This window comes from Gopherus evgoodei, chromosome 4, assembly GCF_007399415.2.
Source record: "Gopherus evgoodei ecotype Sinaloan lineage chromosome 4, rGopEvg1_v1.p, whole genome shotgun sequence".
Lineage (NCBI taxonomy): Eukaryota > Metazoa > Chordata > Testudines > Testudinidae > Gopherus > Gopherus evgoodei.
Window position 1 is genome coordinate 147,293,552 of NC_044325.1, and position 17,189 is coordinate 147,310,740.

The 17,189-nt window shown below is 41.1% G+C and overlaps 1 protein-coding gene across 4 annotated transcripts in view; it reads right to left on the minus strand.

Annotated features, from left to right (window-relative positions):
- The window catches only part of ST7L (suppression of tumorigenicity 7 like), a 61,744-nt gene that overhangs the window by 15,376 nt on the left and 29,179 nt on the right, over window positions 1–17,189 (minus strand). For 3 of the 4 annotated variants that reach the window (XM_030561726.1, XM_030561727.1, XM_030561725.1), the window contains one exon: window positions 14,531–14,670. In XM_030561726.1, coding sequence (XP_030417586.1) covers window positions 14,531–14,670 — 140 coding nt within the window. Of the gene's footprint in view, window positions 1–4,262; window positions 4,365–14,530; window positions 14,671–17,189 lie in introns of all 4 variants that reach the window. The other variant, XR_004000283.1, reaches the window with a different exon arrangement.

Genomic DNA, 17,189 nt, shown 5'->3' on the forward strand with positions numbered 1-17,189 from the left:
GCAGAGGAACACATTCCTGGATAAAGCTCCAGGGCTAGGGCTAGGAATTCACCAAACAAACAAGGAGCCAAAGAGGAAAGAGAAGAGACCCCCTACAGAGAGAGACATTAACCCCATGGAAACAGTCCATTGATACAATGAATGATGATAGAGACAATGTGTTACACAGCATCCTCAGTGCACCGGCTCAGACAGGGTTCCTTAGATTTAAAGGCCAGACTGAAGGGGAAATGCCTCAGAGGGAGAGGCAAAGCTCAGAAGAGACGGGCAGCACACAGCAATGCCCAGCTGCAAAGCAACAGGCAGCAGTGCACATGATGCCCTGACAGGGGAGGGAGGGAGGTTGGTGGCCAGAGGGGCAAAAAGGGGACAGAGAAACAGAGTGAATCAGTGGCAGGAGTCCAGGTGGAGTGAGACTGTAGAGGATTCAAGGTGGGAGTGGGTTTCTGGTGCCATTGTCTATATAACCCCAGAGTGGAGGGTACAGGTGGGGATTTTGTCCAATGGGCAGGAAGGCCGCTCACCCTACACTGCAACCTGGATAAAGAACAGTGGACGCCAGCTGTCCAAAGGCAGATGAGATGCCAGTTCATTCTTTTAAAGTGCAACATACATGGAAAGCTGGCACTGCTCATAGGCTGCTGGGCAGGATTTTATATTGCACCTCTTCCTCACCCGTCTCTCTCTGCACCGCCAGCAGATGCATTGTCCTCTGCTCGCTCAGGAGAGGAAGCCCCTGTCTCTGCAGCCATTCCTATCCTGAAATCCTGGGAGTTATTCAACTCAGCTCCCACACCCCAGCACCAGATCCTAACAAACTGGGGAGTGCTTCTCCTCTCTCCCAGCCCACAAAATGATAGGCTCAGTTAATTTATGCCCGTGATAATCTGATAAGAGCATCCACCTCCTTCTGGGGAACTAGCTCATGTTTTAACCTCTTCAGTCTGCTGGTACTAGAGACCTGTGATCCAGCTGAAGCAGAGAGGCAGGCCCCGGCACCGCCCCCCACCCACTGACCCTTCTCCAGTTTGTATTTCTGGAGGTTTTCACCCATTGCTTCCCAGAAAGAAAAAGGACCTCAAAATGAGCATGTATTTAATAACTGGAAGACAAATAAGCTCCAGCTACTGCTGCAGAATTACAACACCAGAGAACAATTTGCTGCATTCCTCTGAAGCCCTGTAGGAACCCAATTGCCTGCTCTCAGCCAAAATAGGTACCAGACACCAAGTGCTCCGTGAGCAACCAGAGCCCCCAAAGTGCAAAAACAAAATAAGTAAAAAGCTTCACGTTCCATATAAACCAGCCGTTTGCACCTTGTTATTAATGGTTTTGCCTGTGACCCCTGAACCCTGCCTCGCTCAGAGTCAGGGATCTACGAGCCTTGGCACCTTCACAACAATTCCAAACTGAGGGGGGTGGGGAATAAATACATTGGATGCAATAAGTGGGAATTAGGCTGCAGCAAACTGCCCCGGGAACCTCTTCCACTCAGCTGCCATGGCCAGGACATGGCTTTCATTGTGCCAACATGACATTTGCACTATGTTTGCCCCCATGGCCTTGGTTAGCAGTGTCACTATACACACACTGATGGATAACAATGAAGTCCAGCAGCACATGCACCTGTCCCTTCTCAAAAGGTTTGCAGTGTTGTAAATAAATCACCAGGAATCTCAGTGCACCAAGGGCCTTCCCTCTTTGGTTTATAAACCTGAGGGAAGTGGTGATGTTGTCTCATACAGACCCTGCTACACTGAAACATATTGCAACCCGCAAAACGCCACATCAGTCACAGCAGGTCAGCGAGTTGAAATCGTTTTAATTACAGGATTTATTTGACAGATGTTGCAGAAGCAGGAAATGCTCAGACCTGTGCAAAAGGGACTAAGATATAGAGAGAATTTCTAGCAGAAACAGGTTTCTTTCTCTGAATCATTCATTTATCCAGGCCTTAGTTTAAGAGCATAAAAAAGGATACAACACACAGGGATACTATGCTCCCTAGCAGAGTGTGTTAAATGGGCCGAAGGTAATTGGTATCCTAGCCCACTGACTTCCAGGGGAATTTGGGACCTTAACTCCTGTAGGTTCCTTTGAAATCTCAGTCATGATAAAGTTATAGATAAGCTAGCAGGCGAAAGACACTGTTGGCTCACGGGGTGATTTGTAAAGTCACATGTAAAAAGCCAAGAATGGCCAAGAACTTAAGAACTGGAGGACAACGGACTGCAAAACCCAGTGAACAACAAACCTAGTGATATTCAAAACAGAGAGCTCTCCGTCCTGCTTGCAGCTGTTTCCATTAGTGCTCACTGACTCAGCAGACTGCTAGGCTTGAATGATGTTCGTGGCTGTTGTGCGTACTGGTTGTGTTGCTGTGCGGGTTTGTGCCGGTGGTAAACGATGGGGTGTGTGCTGCTGTGAGGAGCTAGGCGTGTTCGAGGTTATTGTGTTGCACTTTGTTTAAATATTCTTAAATGGAACATATGGTAACAATAGTTGATTGTTCTATCTCCCCTGAGCAGCCATCATTACCCACTTCTATAGAGGTACCTGTGCACATCACTGGGGGATACAGGTAAATGGTATTGCTATGTATGGATCAGTTACTGGGACACTGCTCACAAATGGCAAAGGAATGCTATGTAGGGCATGCACAGTTCCCCTAAGAAATGAAACAGAGCGGCTCCCTCATTAAGAATCACTGACAGCGTTGGAAGGCAAGCAGATTTTCATGACAGAGAAAGTTGCTAGCACTACTTTCGGCACAAGCCCATCCCCTTTCTGTTACTGTTATGTCAGGGGAGGACAGTGAGAGAAAGCAGCTCTTGGGATGATACATGGGAGGCAGTGCTTCATTTATAACCCCACACAAATGCTGGAAAATGTTCAACTTTAAAAAGCATTAGGTTGGTTATCTTCTGGGCCCCTGTGGGCCATGAAGTGAAATTACATGAGCACAACATGTCTATTAATCACTGCAATGATTCCACAGTGAGAAATAGCCCCACTGGCTTATATTCAACTGGAAGGAAAAGTTGAGAAAATTATCTACCGGTAGTTGGAGAACTCCAAAACTTTGTCAGTATCTTTCTGTAGATCTTGACTCCTCCTAAATCAAATCAAGTATTTAACCTACTGCCTACAGCAAAGGCCCCATTAATGCAAATGTACAGTGAGAGATGAAAATGCTGTGCCATGGCTTCTACCTAAGGGGGTGTCTTTCTCTCAGCCACAATAATGGCATAAGAGATACTTAAGGATGGACGTGCTAATGACCGGCTGCTTCACAGTCCCTCAATGACAAATTAAGGAAGGAGTTGGCTAATCCATGCTCATTCTCCTGCATCAAGATGGAATTACAGGATAAATCTGAATGGCAGGGGAAACATCCCTTATGTCGCCTATTGAGACTGCATTGCCACTGTGTGGGATCAGATTTCAGACCCTGACCTTGCCCACCTGTTCCTTGGCTGGGACCTGAGACTGGACTGAGTGGCTGGTGGGTGGGGCTGCTTCCATACAATCAAAGGTTTGGTTAAATATGGACTTTACTTGCACTAGTTAGAATCTCCTCAGGAGCCTTGACTCCATCGAGCACCATGAACACAGACGTGCTTAAAGAAAAGTGTCTGATCTTGATTTGTGTGTTGCCAAACAGTAATATGAGGACATGCAGCACCCAGCAGCTTCTTCCATTAGGGGCACAGAAGTTAGTCGTTCTGCATTTGGCTGGCAGTAACAAGAAACAGGGTGGGAGAGGACTCTATCGGCCACCACAATCTGATTTATGTGCCCAGAGTGCAGTGAAAAGCATTCGAAGTTGCCGCACTCCTGAGACCTCTGTGAAATGGTTGAAATGTGAGGATACCGGCCGTGTACAGCCTTCCTGGGACTCCAGAAGTGAATGTAGATAAACACTGATATTTATGAATAGACACCTCCCCCACCCAAAAGCAGACACCTTTACATTTACGTCTGTTACATTTTTACGACTATCATACTTCAAGAGGCCAAGGTGTGGTTTTGTTTCCTCAATAAGGAGTAACAGAAACCCAAGCGCTGTAAGCACAAAACAGGCAATTTGCCCCTTGGATGTCTCATTTCAATTGTTCCAAGCCATGCTGCTGCCATCTACCTCCTTTGGGAGATTCTTTACATTACTGACCAATGGACATCTACGTAAGTGTGCTATCCCTCTCAGGAGTGCGCCAAGTTTCAGTTTTCATACCTCAGAATCAGCGGGTGCCAATACGTACCTTGGACCTACCTTTAGGAGTCCCTGCCTCACAAAATGACTCTCATTCAGGTACCTCAAGCATCTTGGTGGCACTTTAAAAGGCAATTCTTAAATCCTTTCACTTTGAAAACAAAAACGAAGGCAGAAGGTTTAGCATTTAACCTAGAACGATCTGAATACTGAATCCAGAAGCTTTTTCTAAGTTTGCACTTAGTTTCCTTGTGCAACATAAGCCTATGGGATATGACAAACAGACTGCTCATGCTGCTTACTGTCTAGTGTAACCTGTCTTAAACTGCCACTTAAAGGGTCAGCAAATTCAGCTACTTACAGAAGTGGCCTTCTAATAAAGAGAGTGCAGAACTGTACTCAGTCCTTTAGGAATACTTAAACCAGGGAGGTTGGCTAGTGAAGGTATCACCATCTGCAGTTCAGGATGAAATGCCAGCACTGAAAACATCTACCTGATTTATTGTGTTCTGAAGTTTAGTACAGAGAAAGTAGTAGCCTCGACTTGTACATCTGGTTCAGGGAGCAAACAAGTTATTTTTCAACAAAAATGTTTTCTTAAATGATTACAGATCCTAAGACCAAACAAGGGATTTGGTTTCTTTAAGCACCATTAACAAGATAGAAAACAGTTTAAGTAATGCAGCTTATCTTCCTTTCGCTGCTCTAGCTGCCAGGTAAGTGCTCCATTCCCCAACGAGAGCTGGTGATAAAGTTCCTGAGAACATCGGGACTCATTACTGTGCAAAACACATTCCTGTCAAATTTGGGTAAGCTGATGCCAGAGACTGGATGGCATGAAGCGCTTAATCTTTTCCATAATGAAATTGAAGGGTGAAAGAAGCATCCCAAAGAACTAGAAGAAACAAAACAGAAAAAGTTTGTGCTTGAGTTAAAAAAGCAGTGGGATATCTTGCACCACTGGAGTACAAATGGAGAAATCCCACATCTTTCTTCAGATCAAATGCAAGCTACATTATCCTTGCTGCTGTACTGCCACCATGAAGTAGAAATGTAATACTAATACTGGTTTACACTTACAGACACTTATCTCAGAATCTCAGTGCATGTAACAAAACATTAAACCTCAACACTTCTGTGACACAGGAGGTCTTATTCCCATTTTAGAGATGGGCAAACTGAGGCAGAGGTTAAGTGATTTGTTTGAAGTTGATGGGACAATGACAGAGCTGGGGATAAAAACCCAGCAGATCCCAGCCTCCAGTCCTTTGCTCTAATTGCACCTTAATGTTCGCTTGTAAGACACTCAGCCACAGTATAGCCCCAACAAAGAATGTGATAAACACTGTACAGCATGTGTGCATATAAACTCATCCAAGAGTAACTATCACTTTAAAAAAAATTATCCTATATTGGAGGGTCTGACAAATCTACAAAAATCAAGAGAACTCAGAGGAGGAGCTGAAACTCAATTTACCTCACCCCACGTGCTCAGTTCATGCGTTGGCAACCTTTCAGAAGTGCTGTGCTGAGTCTTCATTTATTCACTCTAATTTAAGGTTCTGCGTGCCAGTAATACATTTTAACGTTTTTAGAAGGTCTCTTTCTAGAAGTCTATAATATATAACTAAACTATTGCTGTATGTAAAGTGAATAAAGTTTCAAAATGTTTAAGAAGCTTCATTTAAAATTAAATTAAAATGCAGAGCCGCCCGGACTGGTAGCCAGGACCCGGGTAGTGTGAGTGCCACTGAGAATCAGCTCGCGTGCTGCCTTCGGCACCTGTGCCATAGGTTGCCTATCATCTGGATGCCAGAACTCTAGGGGAACTTCCACCCCAAAAGACCCACAACAGGATGAGTTAGGATGGAGTTTCTCTTTGCTCGGAATCTTCCTGCTGCTTCATTAAGTTCTACCCCCTTGATGTTGATCAGGGAGGCTGGGGGAGGAATGCGGTACATTTCCTTAGTTTTCCAGGCAAGAAATGCTTAGACCGTTGATTCAATAGTATAAATACAATCTAACAAATAGACAGTGCTCACAGATATAGTTCATATTCTATAAACCACTAAGACTTTTTTCCCCCTTTAATGCAGCACCTTCACATTAAAGCCATGAATTAAGATGTAGATTAGCAAGGCAAGAAACCTTTGTCCTTGGCATCGACACACACAGCTTGTGACAGGAAACATGAGGATTTTTTATATGAAGTGTAGAACTATTATCATTACATATTGGCAGGGAACTGCACATCTCCAAACTATGCACATTTTCTCTTAGATAAGCAAAAGCCTCAAGTGTTTATAAATACGAAAAGTTCAGCAGCTGGGTAAAAAGTTAATTCTCCAATTTCACTTAATGAGCCTTCAGAAAATGGTAGGAGATTTGTTCATAGAGTAAAGCAGATTGTCACAAAAACATAGGACATGCCACACTGGATCAGAGCAATGGTCCAGTGTCCTGCTTCCAACAGCGGAAGTACCAGCTGCTTTGGAGACAGCAGCAACCAATCCTCCAGTAGGCAGCTCTGGAATAACCTGTCCACAGAGAAAGTTTCTTCCTAATCCAATCAGAGACTGGCTAGGTGATATATTTAAAACAAATCCCCAAAGACCCTTTCTTTGTTTTGGGGAAGTCTTTTTCTTTCTTACATTATTGAGCAATTATTTTATTACAAGCTCTGCAAGGCAGGGGCTGCCTTACAATGGGTTTGTGCCATACTCAGCATAGTGGGGCTGTGTTCTGTATGGAGACTCTGGACGTTACTGTTATATTGCTAAACACATATGAGAAACTAATAGGAGCAAATTCCAGCAGGATATCCTAGAATACAGTTAATATGATAAAGTAGGATTAATTAAAATGACAGACATCCAGGTAAGATGCTTTACCTTGAAAACAAAATAATTTACCTTGAATAAAATCACTATCTGATACAGATTGATGACAGCTATTGTAGAACTCTGGAGTATGTGTTGGCTTGGCAGAATTCAATTTCAATTTTTTAACATTTCAATGGAGAACACTGATGTTTATTTTAAAACACTGTTTTTGTCTATTCACAATTTCACAGTTGCAGGAAATCATGGGAGGTCAGACAATTATTTAATGACAGCAGACACTGAGATTCAAAACGTTGAAGGTTTATAACAATTAAAACACAAATTATCAACATCATGTCAAAATATACCAAATAAATACCCTTAAATCCAACTCAGAAGTTTTCAAGCAGCATTTTTCTTACATTACCTATCTTGAAATGTTGATTACTGATAGAAATATTTTTTGTTGGTTTGTGTGTGTACGATGAAATCAATGTGTACTGATGTTTACTGACAAAAATCTTATCCCATTCCAAGCCTAAGTATATGTAAGACTGCACACATTAAAGAGTTGGGAAACTTTGCTTCTACAAGTGCATTCATACTTTTGAAGGCCCAATTATCAGATTCAGACTTTAAAGCCAGAAGGGATCATGATAATCATCTAGTCTGAGCTCCTGTACACTGCAGGCAACAGAACCCTGCTTCTGAAATAGGCCCTTAGGGTCTGGCTGACTTACTGAAGTCTTCAATTGCGATGTAAAGGCTTCGAATTACAGAGAATCCACCATTTTACTTTCATTCATACCAGCATGTGACCCATGCCTCATGCTGCAGAGGAAGGTGAAAGCCCTCCAGAGTCTCTGCCAATCTGACCTCAGGGAAAATTCCTTCTCAGTCCCAAATATGGCGATCAGTTAGATCCTGAGCATGTCGGCAAGACACTAAATTCAAGCACTAAACTGTGAAAATATGTAAACCAGGACTACTCAACTCAATTTAAAAAAGTATTAACATTTGGGCTTTTCTGAAGCATATAATTAACAATACAGAATCAAACAGCTGAAAACAATGGTTTGATTAAAATAATCTACTCAATGAATTACGATATAAGAAACGACATTAGAGTTTACATTCAGCTAGAGCTTAATAATGAAAAATCCAGGTATTACAAATACCATTCTACCGCACCCACCAAGTGCACACTTGTGTGTCTTGGATTTCCTATAAACCCATCCTTGGCATCACACTTCATTATGATCAAACCATTCAAAATTTCCATTATAGAAAAAATCCTGAAGATGTAATACAAACAAATGCATAAAAGTATTATGATTTACCTGGAATTAGGATTTTTCCATTTCAAAGGGATAAATTTAAGGCCTTTAGACTTTTAAGAAGGTATAAAAATAAGACATATAATATTCACAGTATAGTGACACACTTATGCTTAGGAATAAAGAAATTTTAACCACTTGGAGTATGAATAAAGTTTATAGTGATAATCCTGTTTTTTTAAATAGCAGAAAACCAGTAGTTATATGCTCTGTATCCCTGATATTGACTTCAGTAGGCTGCTGTAGAGCTGCAGTTTTGCTCACTACAAAAAACAAAAACATTTCTACCTTGCTGCTATCAAAACTAAAATACCACTATGTGGCAAAACCAAGCCTTTTCCCCTACAGCTCCCTCGGCAGCTCTCTGCCACTTCACAACCTACATTTTTCAAAAGGGACATTTCCAAATTCAGGATGTATGAATCAAGTTAAATTAGATTAAAAGTGAAGGCATGAAAATTAAAATATATTCAAGCAGAACTCAACATCTCTTTTTAAACTGATGCAATTGGGTGCCAGTTTTCTAGGTGTGAGTTCCAATTACATACAAACATATGGAATTCTTGCTAGCATCTGACAGACCTCCCAAATTTACATGAGGCACTGCCTTCTCGCTGAAATTTAAGGAAATCTGACAGTATTTCTGATTCAATTGGTACCTGAAGATACCAAGTCGTGTCTTAGCTAGGCAGACATTCTACTGTTTGCCTCTTCATTAGCTAGAACATTGGAGTGCATCAAAATTAGCATTTTCCTTACATTTCAATGCAAGAAAAATCACATAAAACAGTAAGAGTTTATTATTAATTACATATGTTCTTAAAGTCTCAGAACCCCACTTAACTGATGGGGAAAATGAGACCATGCTGAAAGGACTGTCCTAGGGTCAAAGAGCAAAGCTGTGGCAGAGTCAGGATTCGAAGGCAGGTTTTCAGACTCCCAGTTTATGCTCTAACCACTAAAAGAACAGGAGTACTTGTGGAACCTTAGAGACTAACACATTTATTTGAGCATAAGCTTTTGTGGGCTACAGCCCACTTCTTCGGATGCATAGAATGGAACATATATTGAAGAGATATATATGTTCCATTCTATGCATCCGAAGAAGTGGGCTGTAGCCCACGAAAGCTTATGCTCAAATAAATGTGTTAGTCTCTAAGGTGCCACAAGTACTCGTGTTCTTTTTGCGGATATAGACTAACATGGCTGCTCCTCTCTAACCACTAGGCATTCTACCTCAAAAGGAAGCTTTTCTATATACTGGATATGGATAACTAGTTGAAGTCAATATGCAGCACCTGTTCTGAATGGCACTTTCAGAACTATTATTGCACCCAGTCAGGGAAAAGAACACATCCAGGGATAATGCAAGTCAGGACAAACATTTTTGTGGAGGTTATCTGTTGGGATTCTGCTGGGAGAGGCACAGAGGCATGCACACTTCTCATCCATCTTTTCAATTGAACAGGGACTAGAAAACCATCCCTTCCCGTGGAAAATAAGTGCAATTTAAAGCACTGCCCAATGAACAAGCCAGGCTAGTGCTTTTGCCCACATTCACCAGCATTCCACTTGACATGCAAATTGCCTGTTATGCAAAGCGAACGTAACGCACAGAAATTATATTTTTTTGGTTGAAGAAACTCGGCCGAGAGAACTTCCCCAAGCGAGTCTTTGTTAGTATAACATTTGACCTTGTATCTCTTTGGAAATCATACAACTTTGCTAATGCAGTCCTTAAAGAATTAATCAAGCAAATAGTTAGACCCTCGTTGCCATGAAGCCAACCAATTACGAGCAGCAGAGAAATTTGTCATTGGCATGTCCAACTACATTTTCCCACATAAAGATTAACAGAATGGGGGCCCCGCTCTTAGACCTGCATGGCTTGGACACCACCAAGCAGAAATGTCAGCAGAACAAGGATTTCATGAGAACCTTGCACTTTAAAATAAGTTAGCATTTTTGTTCCATCTGTCTCATTACCTGACCTGCTCAACAGCAGGAAGCCTGACACGCCTCATTCTCAAGTTATTCAAGGTTTTTTTAGTTCCAGAATAATGACTGAATGTGTTGTCAGTGGCTCTGTGATCAGTGCTCCAGGCTACCACATGAAAGACATGAGGCAAGCATATTGCAATGTGGTTTTGGTTTTCTGATTATTTTTATTTGAGGGATAAGCAGGGTGGCAAGCAACTTGTATAACTCTGTAGCTTTCCCTCTTTTCTAGAGCGCATAACCAATTTTTGAGAGCCAGAAGGAAGGTTACCACTATGTGCAGCCTTATATGGGGTTGGCAGGGGAGAGAAACCATGAAGAGAAACAAAAGGTGTGGGTGGGAAGAATCAGTTCTCCATGAGACATGCAAGATTCTCTCTCTCTCTCTATGTAACACATTTCTAAGTGCCTCACAGCACTTTACAGAAGATAGGTAAAAATCCCCATTTCACAAGTAAGGAGGCTGAGCACAGTAAATCAGGATCAAAGCCTACATCCAACTTCCATCCTGAAGCTCATACTAGCAGAACATGGTGCTTCCTTGAAACAGAATGAGTTAACCATATTGTAAGGTTCATTCAACTTTCCACCTAGTAACTGGAACCAGAATGTCTTGTATCCAATTGCTTTAGTTTCTAAAATGCAAATGGCAGTTAATTAACAGCTGGCTTGGAAGCAAACAAGTAATTCACCTCTCTGTCCTTGTCAGTCTCATTCTGAGACTCTTTCGCTCTTGCTTCCAATCTGCCTTTTCACTCTCACTTTTCAGAGTTTCCAATTTATTTTTTGCAGCTCACACACTGTAAAATTTTATGAAAATAAAATCTATCCTCAATGCAGTGCTTGGTGGGGAAGTTTCCCTGGGGCTGAAACGCTCCACTGCCCCAATAAGAGAACAAGTGAATACAACAGTATGTTTTTAATCACTCAGTTTCTTTGTCCAAGTTGACTATTGGTTTTACCCCAACTTCAAAAAGCATTTTTCACAAATTAGTTCCTTACAAAGCAGGACAAGGTGACTCATGACCAGTGCCTCTTCCTGAGAAAGGGTTTAGAACAGGGGTTGGCAACCTTTCAGAAGTGCTGTGCCGAGTCTTCATTTATTCACTCTAATTTAAGATTTCACATGCCAGTAATATATGTAAATGTTTTTGGAAGGTCTCTTTCTACAAATCTATTATATATAACTAAACTATTGTTGTATGTAAAGTAAATAAGGTTTTTAAAATGTTTAGGAAGCTTCATTTTAAATTAAATTAAAATGCAGAGCCCCCCGGACCGGTGGCCAGGACCCAGTCAGTGCGAGTACCACTGAAAATCAGCTCGCGTGCCGCCTTTGGCACGCATGACATGGGTTGCCTTCCCCTTGTTTAGAACTTCACTTTCACCAATGCAAGCCAAAAATTTTGCACTACACTGCAATATGAACATGTTAGAAGACAACAACTGTGTAAGTGCCAAGTTCACATAGCTTTGGTTAACATCTAGCCACGTATCATCACAGTATCCTAGCACTCAGACCATGTAGTAACAAAGTTCACAGAAAAAGTGTTAAAATAATTTTTAAATCAACAGAAAGAGTACTACATAGGAACCAATTTTTAGGCTTTATCTCATTGGTTTCTATGATATAACACCTAGGAAACCCAATCAATCAACGGTCAGGGCCCCACTGCAGTACACGTATTGCAATCAAGAAGCAAAGACAACAGTCCCTGTTGCAAAGAGCTTACAATTTAAGTGTCAGATGAGATGCAACAAGTGGATGAGACAAACAGTGTAAGGGAAGGAAATGAGGTAAAACAAACTAAACAGAGCTTAGCAGGAAATAAGTCAATTTACTGTAGTAGCTGACTTACTAACGTTTGAATGTACTGGGATACCTGGCTCAGGAACTTATCATTAGCTTTATGACAGCAATTGCACTGCTCTATATAGGAGAATCGTTCCACTGCAATTTCCATTAGAACCCTCCTAATTTCATGCATTAACTCAGCTGTTTAAAAAATCTCTGCCTTAAATTAAGTATTAAAGGTCCTAACTGAACAATGTGCAAAGTTCTGATTGTTTTTGCTTAACACAATTTGAAAAATCAATGTACGCATTTTAAGTCACAAGAGTTTAACAAAAGAAGCTCTGAATATATAAGGTGACTTTTGCACTCCAACATCTTAGAAAATGCTGTATGCCATTCCCACTATGGAAATGAAACTGCTGCATTTAGACTCATCGCTGTGCATGCCCAAGAAGCTTTTCCATTGGTCTCAAAGGACTCTGAGAACACTGGTTTTGTTCTCCAGCCTCACCCCCTTACCATACATACCTTACAGGCTTTTTTCAAACTATCCAAGTGGTTGCTGCGGGCACCATACAAATGCAAATCCCAGCTCATGGCTCATTTCTCCATAAGGGGCTAGTGGAAGCCTGTATGGAAGTTATCTATGCAGGGTACTCCCATTTCACTCCACCCTGTCCCTGGAATCTTTTGTGCAGCTCCTCATGGAGCCTAGCAGTGACCCTTCCACATTAGCCAAAAGGTGCACAGTGCTATGGAGTGTTTCCCAGCCCTCCCACTAGGGACTGACTGCATGGCCATCAGGAAAGGCATAGCACAGTGTAATACTCCACTGGGTATTTCTGTAAAATCCCCTTGCACTATCTGTTGCACATTTAAAAAGAACTCTCTCTGAGCAGGAAGACAACACTGCTCTGACTGGATGTAGACTTTGCCTCCCAGGTTCACAGTAGCAGCGGTTTAACACAATGCAATTGATGAAGAGGCGCTCCAGGGAGATCAGCTCCACTAACTACTGAGCGACTTTAATACTGCCTACTCGTAGTGCCCACAGGTCCCAACTGAAACTGGGGAGCATCCACACTGAGCAGGGTACAAACACATAGGAAGACACAGCCCCACCCTGAAAACCTTCCAGTCTAAACTGACAAAAACAGCAGCAGAGAAAACAGAGGCACAGTGAGATAAAGGGACTTCTCCACAGTCACCCAGATGATCCGTAGAAGAGCTGGAACAGAAGCCAGGTCTCCTGAGTCCCAGGCCACTGTCCTATCCACTAGACCTAGGGTGACCAGATGTCCCGATTTTACAGGGACAGTCCTGATATTTGGGGCTTTTTCTTGTATAGGCTCCTATTATCTCCCACTCCCTGTCCTGATTTTTCACACTTTGCTGTCTGGTCACCCTAACTAAACCACTCTCCCTCTATTATAAATAGGTTTTATACCATGCTCATCACCATAGTATCTGAGCACTTTCCAGAAGCATATTAAGTAACATAATTAACACCTTTCATGTGCAGTTTGGCCTCCCAGATCTTTAAAGGCAAAGAAGAGGGAAGAGGCACAAGAGAGAAATGAGATGCATGTGAAAAAAAAGTGCAATTTTATTAGTAGGTTTTCTGGGGATTCACTTATTTGCTTTCCAACTTTTTCTGATGCAATGAAAGTGTTTTGGAGACGTTTTTCAGCACTTAATGTCACTACTGAAGCATCTTTGGATGGTCACTATCCAGCATTTTGCAGAATGAAAAGCAGCATCAAGCAGCAATGAGGTAGGAGGAGGAGGTTAAACAGGTTGAGAGGGTGTGTGCAAAATTTTTTTCTGTTAAGCACAGACAATGCCCTCGGCATGGTACAAGATGCAGCTATAAACAGAGTCCTTGCCTCACAGAGCTTACAATCTAAATGTTCCCATGGCTTTGGTTTTAACCTATTAGTTACTGAAGAGCCCTTAACTCAAAATTCAGAAGCTTTGCTTCCAATAATTCAATTTAAACTAAACATCAGAAGCTATGTCTGTGACACATAGGTCTAATCCACAAACCAAATTCTTTTCCACAGCCCTTCCAGGCAAGGGAGAAAGAGAGGGATGGGTTGTTCCTAAGTTGGTAATCAGGACTGATTATCTACTAAGATTGCTATGCAGAAACCAGCTTTATAATATACAAATATTATTCTTTACAAAATGAGGAACTCTGAGTCCAAGTGAAGAATCAAATTTAATAGTTGCATGACAAGGAACTTCAGAAGCACATGACAATGCATTTTAACTGCATCTCAAAACATCTGCACAGGCAGGGCCCTCAGCTTCTGAATATCTCACAAACACTCTAAGCAAGTCCTGGACTGGAGACAATACTTACAGCTTTAGCAAAAATGACCATGAGTTCAGGGAATTGGTGTGTGAGAACGGCAAGCATTGCTGAAAAGGAACATAACCCTGCCGTGAAGTGAATGAAGAAAGGAAGCTCCTTCTGTGGGTAAACGGAGACATCGTGAAACGCTGAAAGGGAAATATTGAAAAGTTATTTGACATTTTAATATTCATTGATTGTTTTACAAGAGGTCATAATTACACCCCAGTTTACATTATACAAAGATGTCAACGAGTATTATTGCAGAGCAGACAGTGTTTTACCTTCAGATTTATAGTTCCAAAGGACATCTACGTGGTCCCAAAGCTTAAGTGCAGCACAAGACTAAATCCCTGACATTTGCTCAAAGCAGATTTAAGTGGCTTAGTCCTGATATATTTTCTCATATACTACATGTTTTTTGCTCTTCAGTTATTTATTGGTGTCACTAAAGCTGTCCTTCCCCCACCGCTTTTATTCCCTCCTTTATTTTTAAGAACATTGCAGGGTTAATTTTTTGAATCAACTGTTGCAACAGAAGAGAAGAAAGTAACATAAAATTCACAAGATGTCATCAAGACAAAGGTTCCAATGAAAACACTTGGCCCAATTTAAATAATCAAGGAATTTGTAACAGTTATAAATGCTAACTCCTGTTATTTTAGTGTATGCCAATGTTTTAAAAAGCAAGCATCCTATTTTTTCCTACTTTTTATGTAATGTTTTTCTATCGTAAGTATTCCCATGTTTAAAAAGTAAAAACTCTGAAAGTGATCAGATAATATACATGGTCAGAGTCTGTTAAAACTTCCCAAAGACTGCAAGCTGGCAGAGTACAGTAACTTTCAGAGCAATTGAAAAAGTAGATCTCAAAGAAAGCAGCATCAAGACTGGGTTACAAATTTTGTACACAACCATTAGTTACACTTTAGGGCAAAGAAATCAAAATAATTTAACTAGACAGCTCAAGACATTGAAAGTAGTCACCACCTAGGGACTGTGACAATTCTAGATTTTTTTATCCAACAATTTTGCAATGTTTTTAAATAAAAGGAACAGGCAGGCTTGCAATTAAATATGGAATGTCCTGCCTATTCTACAGTAAACTAGACTTAATTCTGGAGCAGACCCAACAAAAAGTAACTTTTGATTTAATTAAATACGGACAATAGGTATAGTCAGTGCAACAGCCAGTGTTGTTTTTTTTAATTATTATTGTTATTCACTTTTGGGCTGTGCACGTTTTCAGCTTTCAGTAGGCTGCAGAAGGAAATTTAAAGAAGACAGAGTGAAATCAAGATGTCACCAGGTTTCAGGTTGCCTTCAAATTCAGGAAGTGATAACTGCAAATGTGACCCAATAGCGATGCAACCTTTCCTCTGTAACACATGGAGGCTAGAAAAAAAATGCTGAATGAAAGCTGAGATTCTGAAGTACAATGGTGTGGAACGCTAAGGCTTTCTGTGAGGCCAGACACCAAAGGAAAAGAAAATAAGTCCTAATCAAACATGCTTAAGGCTGCTCCCCTCAGGATTCTCTCTCATTTCACCTCCTTAACATCTAGTCATCCCTGCTACTCAGCAGACTAGTAAGATACCCATACTGTTCTTCTACTGGGCAAACAAAGCAGCGGCCTGCCCATGACAAAGCATGACATGCAGTACACTCCATCTTCCATCAGCTACCCTCATAAAAATCTAACTGGGACATGGTCAGCTCACAGAATGGTGTGTAACCATGTATTAAGGAAATATATGGGTTGGAAGGGGGTGATTTTTTAAAAGGAACTAGAGAGAGGAGCAAATTGAAAACTAGCAAGCAACCAGAACACAAGAGTAGGAAAGGCAGGAAAAACTGGGGAGAGCAACAAACAAAAATATACAAAATTCCTTATGTTCCCAGAACTACCACTGCACAAGGAATGCAGGATCAGGCCCAAAGTATGTAAAGAGAGTGAAATAGATTTCTGCATGGTCAGAGCTCTCTCTGTGCATCCTTACCAATTAGGACAATTAGCTTTCTGTTTGAAGTTTATCAATGTAAGCCTCAATTTGGTTTACTTTGTATTTTAAATATATTAAAAGAATTGATTTTTTAAAAATTCCAAGACTACTTGAGAAAGTTGCACAATAAAAAATGTTAAGATGGCTTTATTTTATGAATACCCATATATTTAAAATGTAGCAGGAATGCGTGAATGATTGTGTTGAAATACATGCATGTGCTGGTGTTTAATTATGCTGGAAAGCCTATAGCTTAGGGTTAGTCACTAACCAAGGAATTCCTTGTGCAATATCCTGCATAAGTGAGAAATGAATAATTTAAAGCAGTCTGGGGGCAGACTTCAATTACACATTTTAAATTTAACTTTTCACTTTTTGTAACAGAAACACACATGTGTAAGTTTGCTCTTCTGCAGCTGTATCCCTCTGACACTTTAGCAGTAGCTAAAGTAGCTTTAATTCCATGAAGAAGCTGAGATTTCCAGAGATCTAGAAGCCCACATTTAGAATCCCACCAGCAGGTAAGATGAAACAAGAGCCTCTCTATCATCTAAGTGAATGAGCGACAGAGTGAGTGGTTTATTTTCACATTGCTTTATAGACAGAATATATGTGGGCTAATACCTGGATAACGAAGTAGGGGAGAAGACTCATTCTTCAGTGTC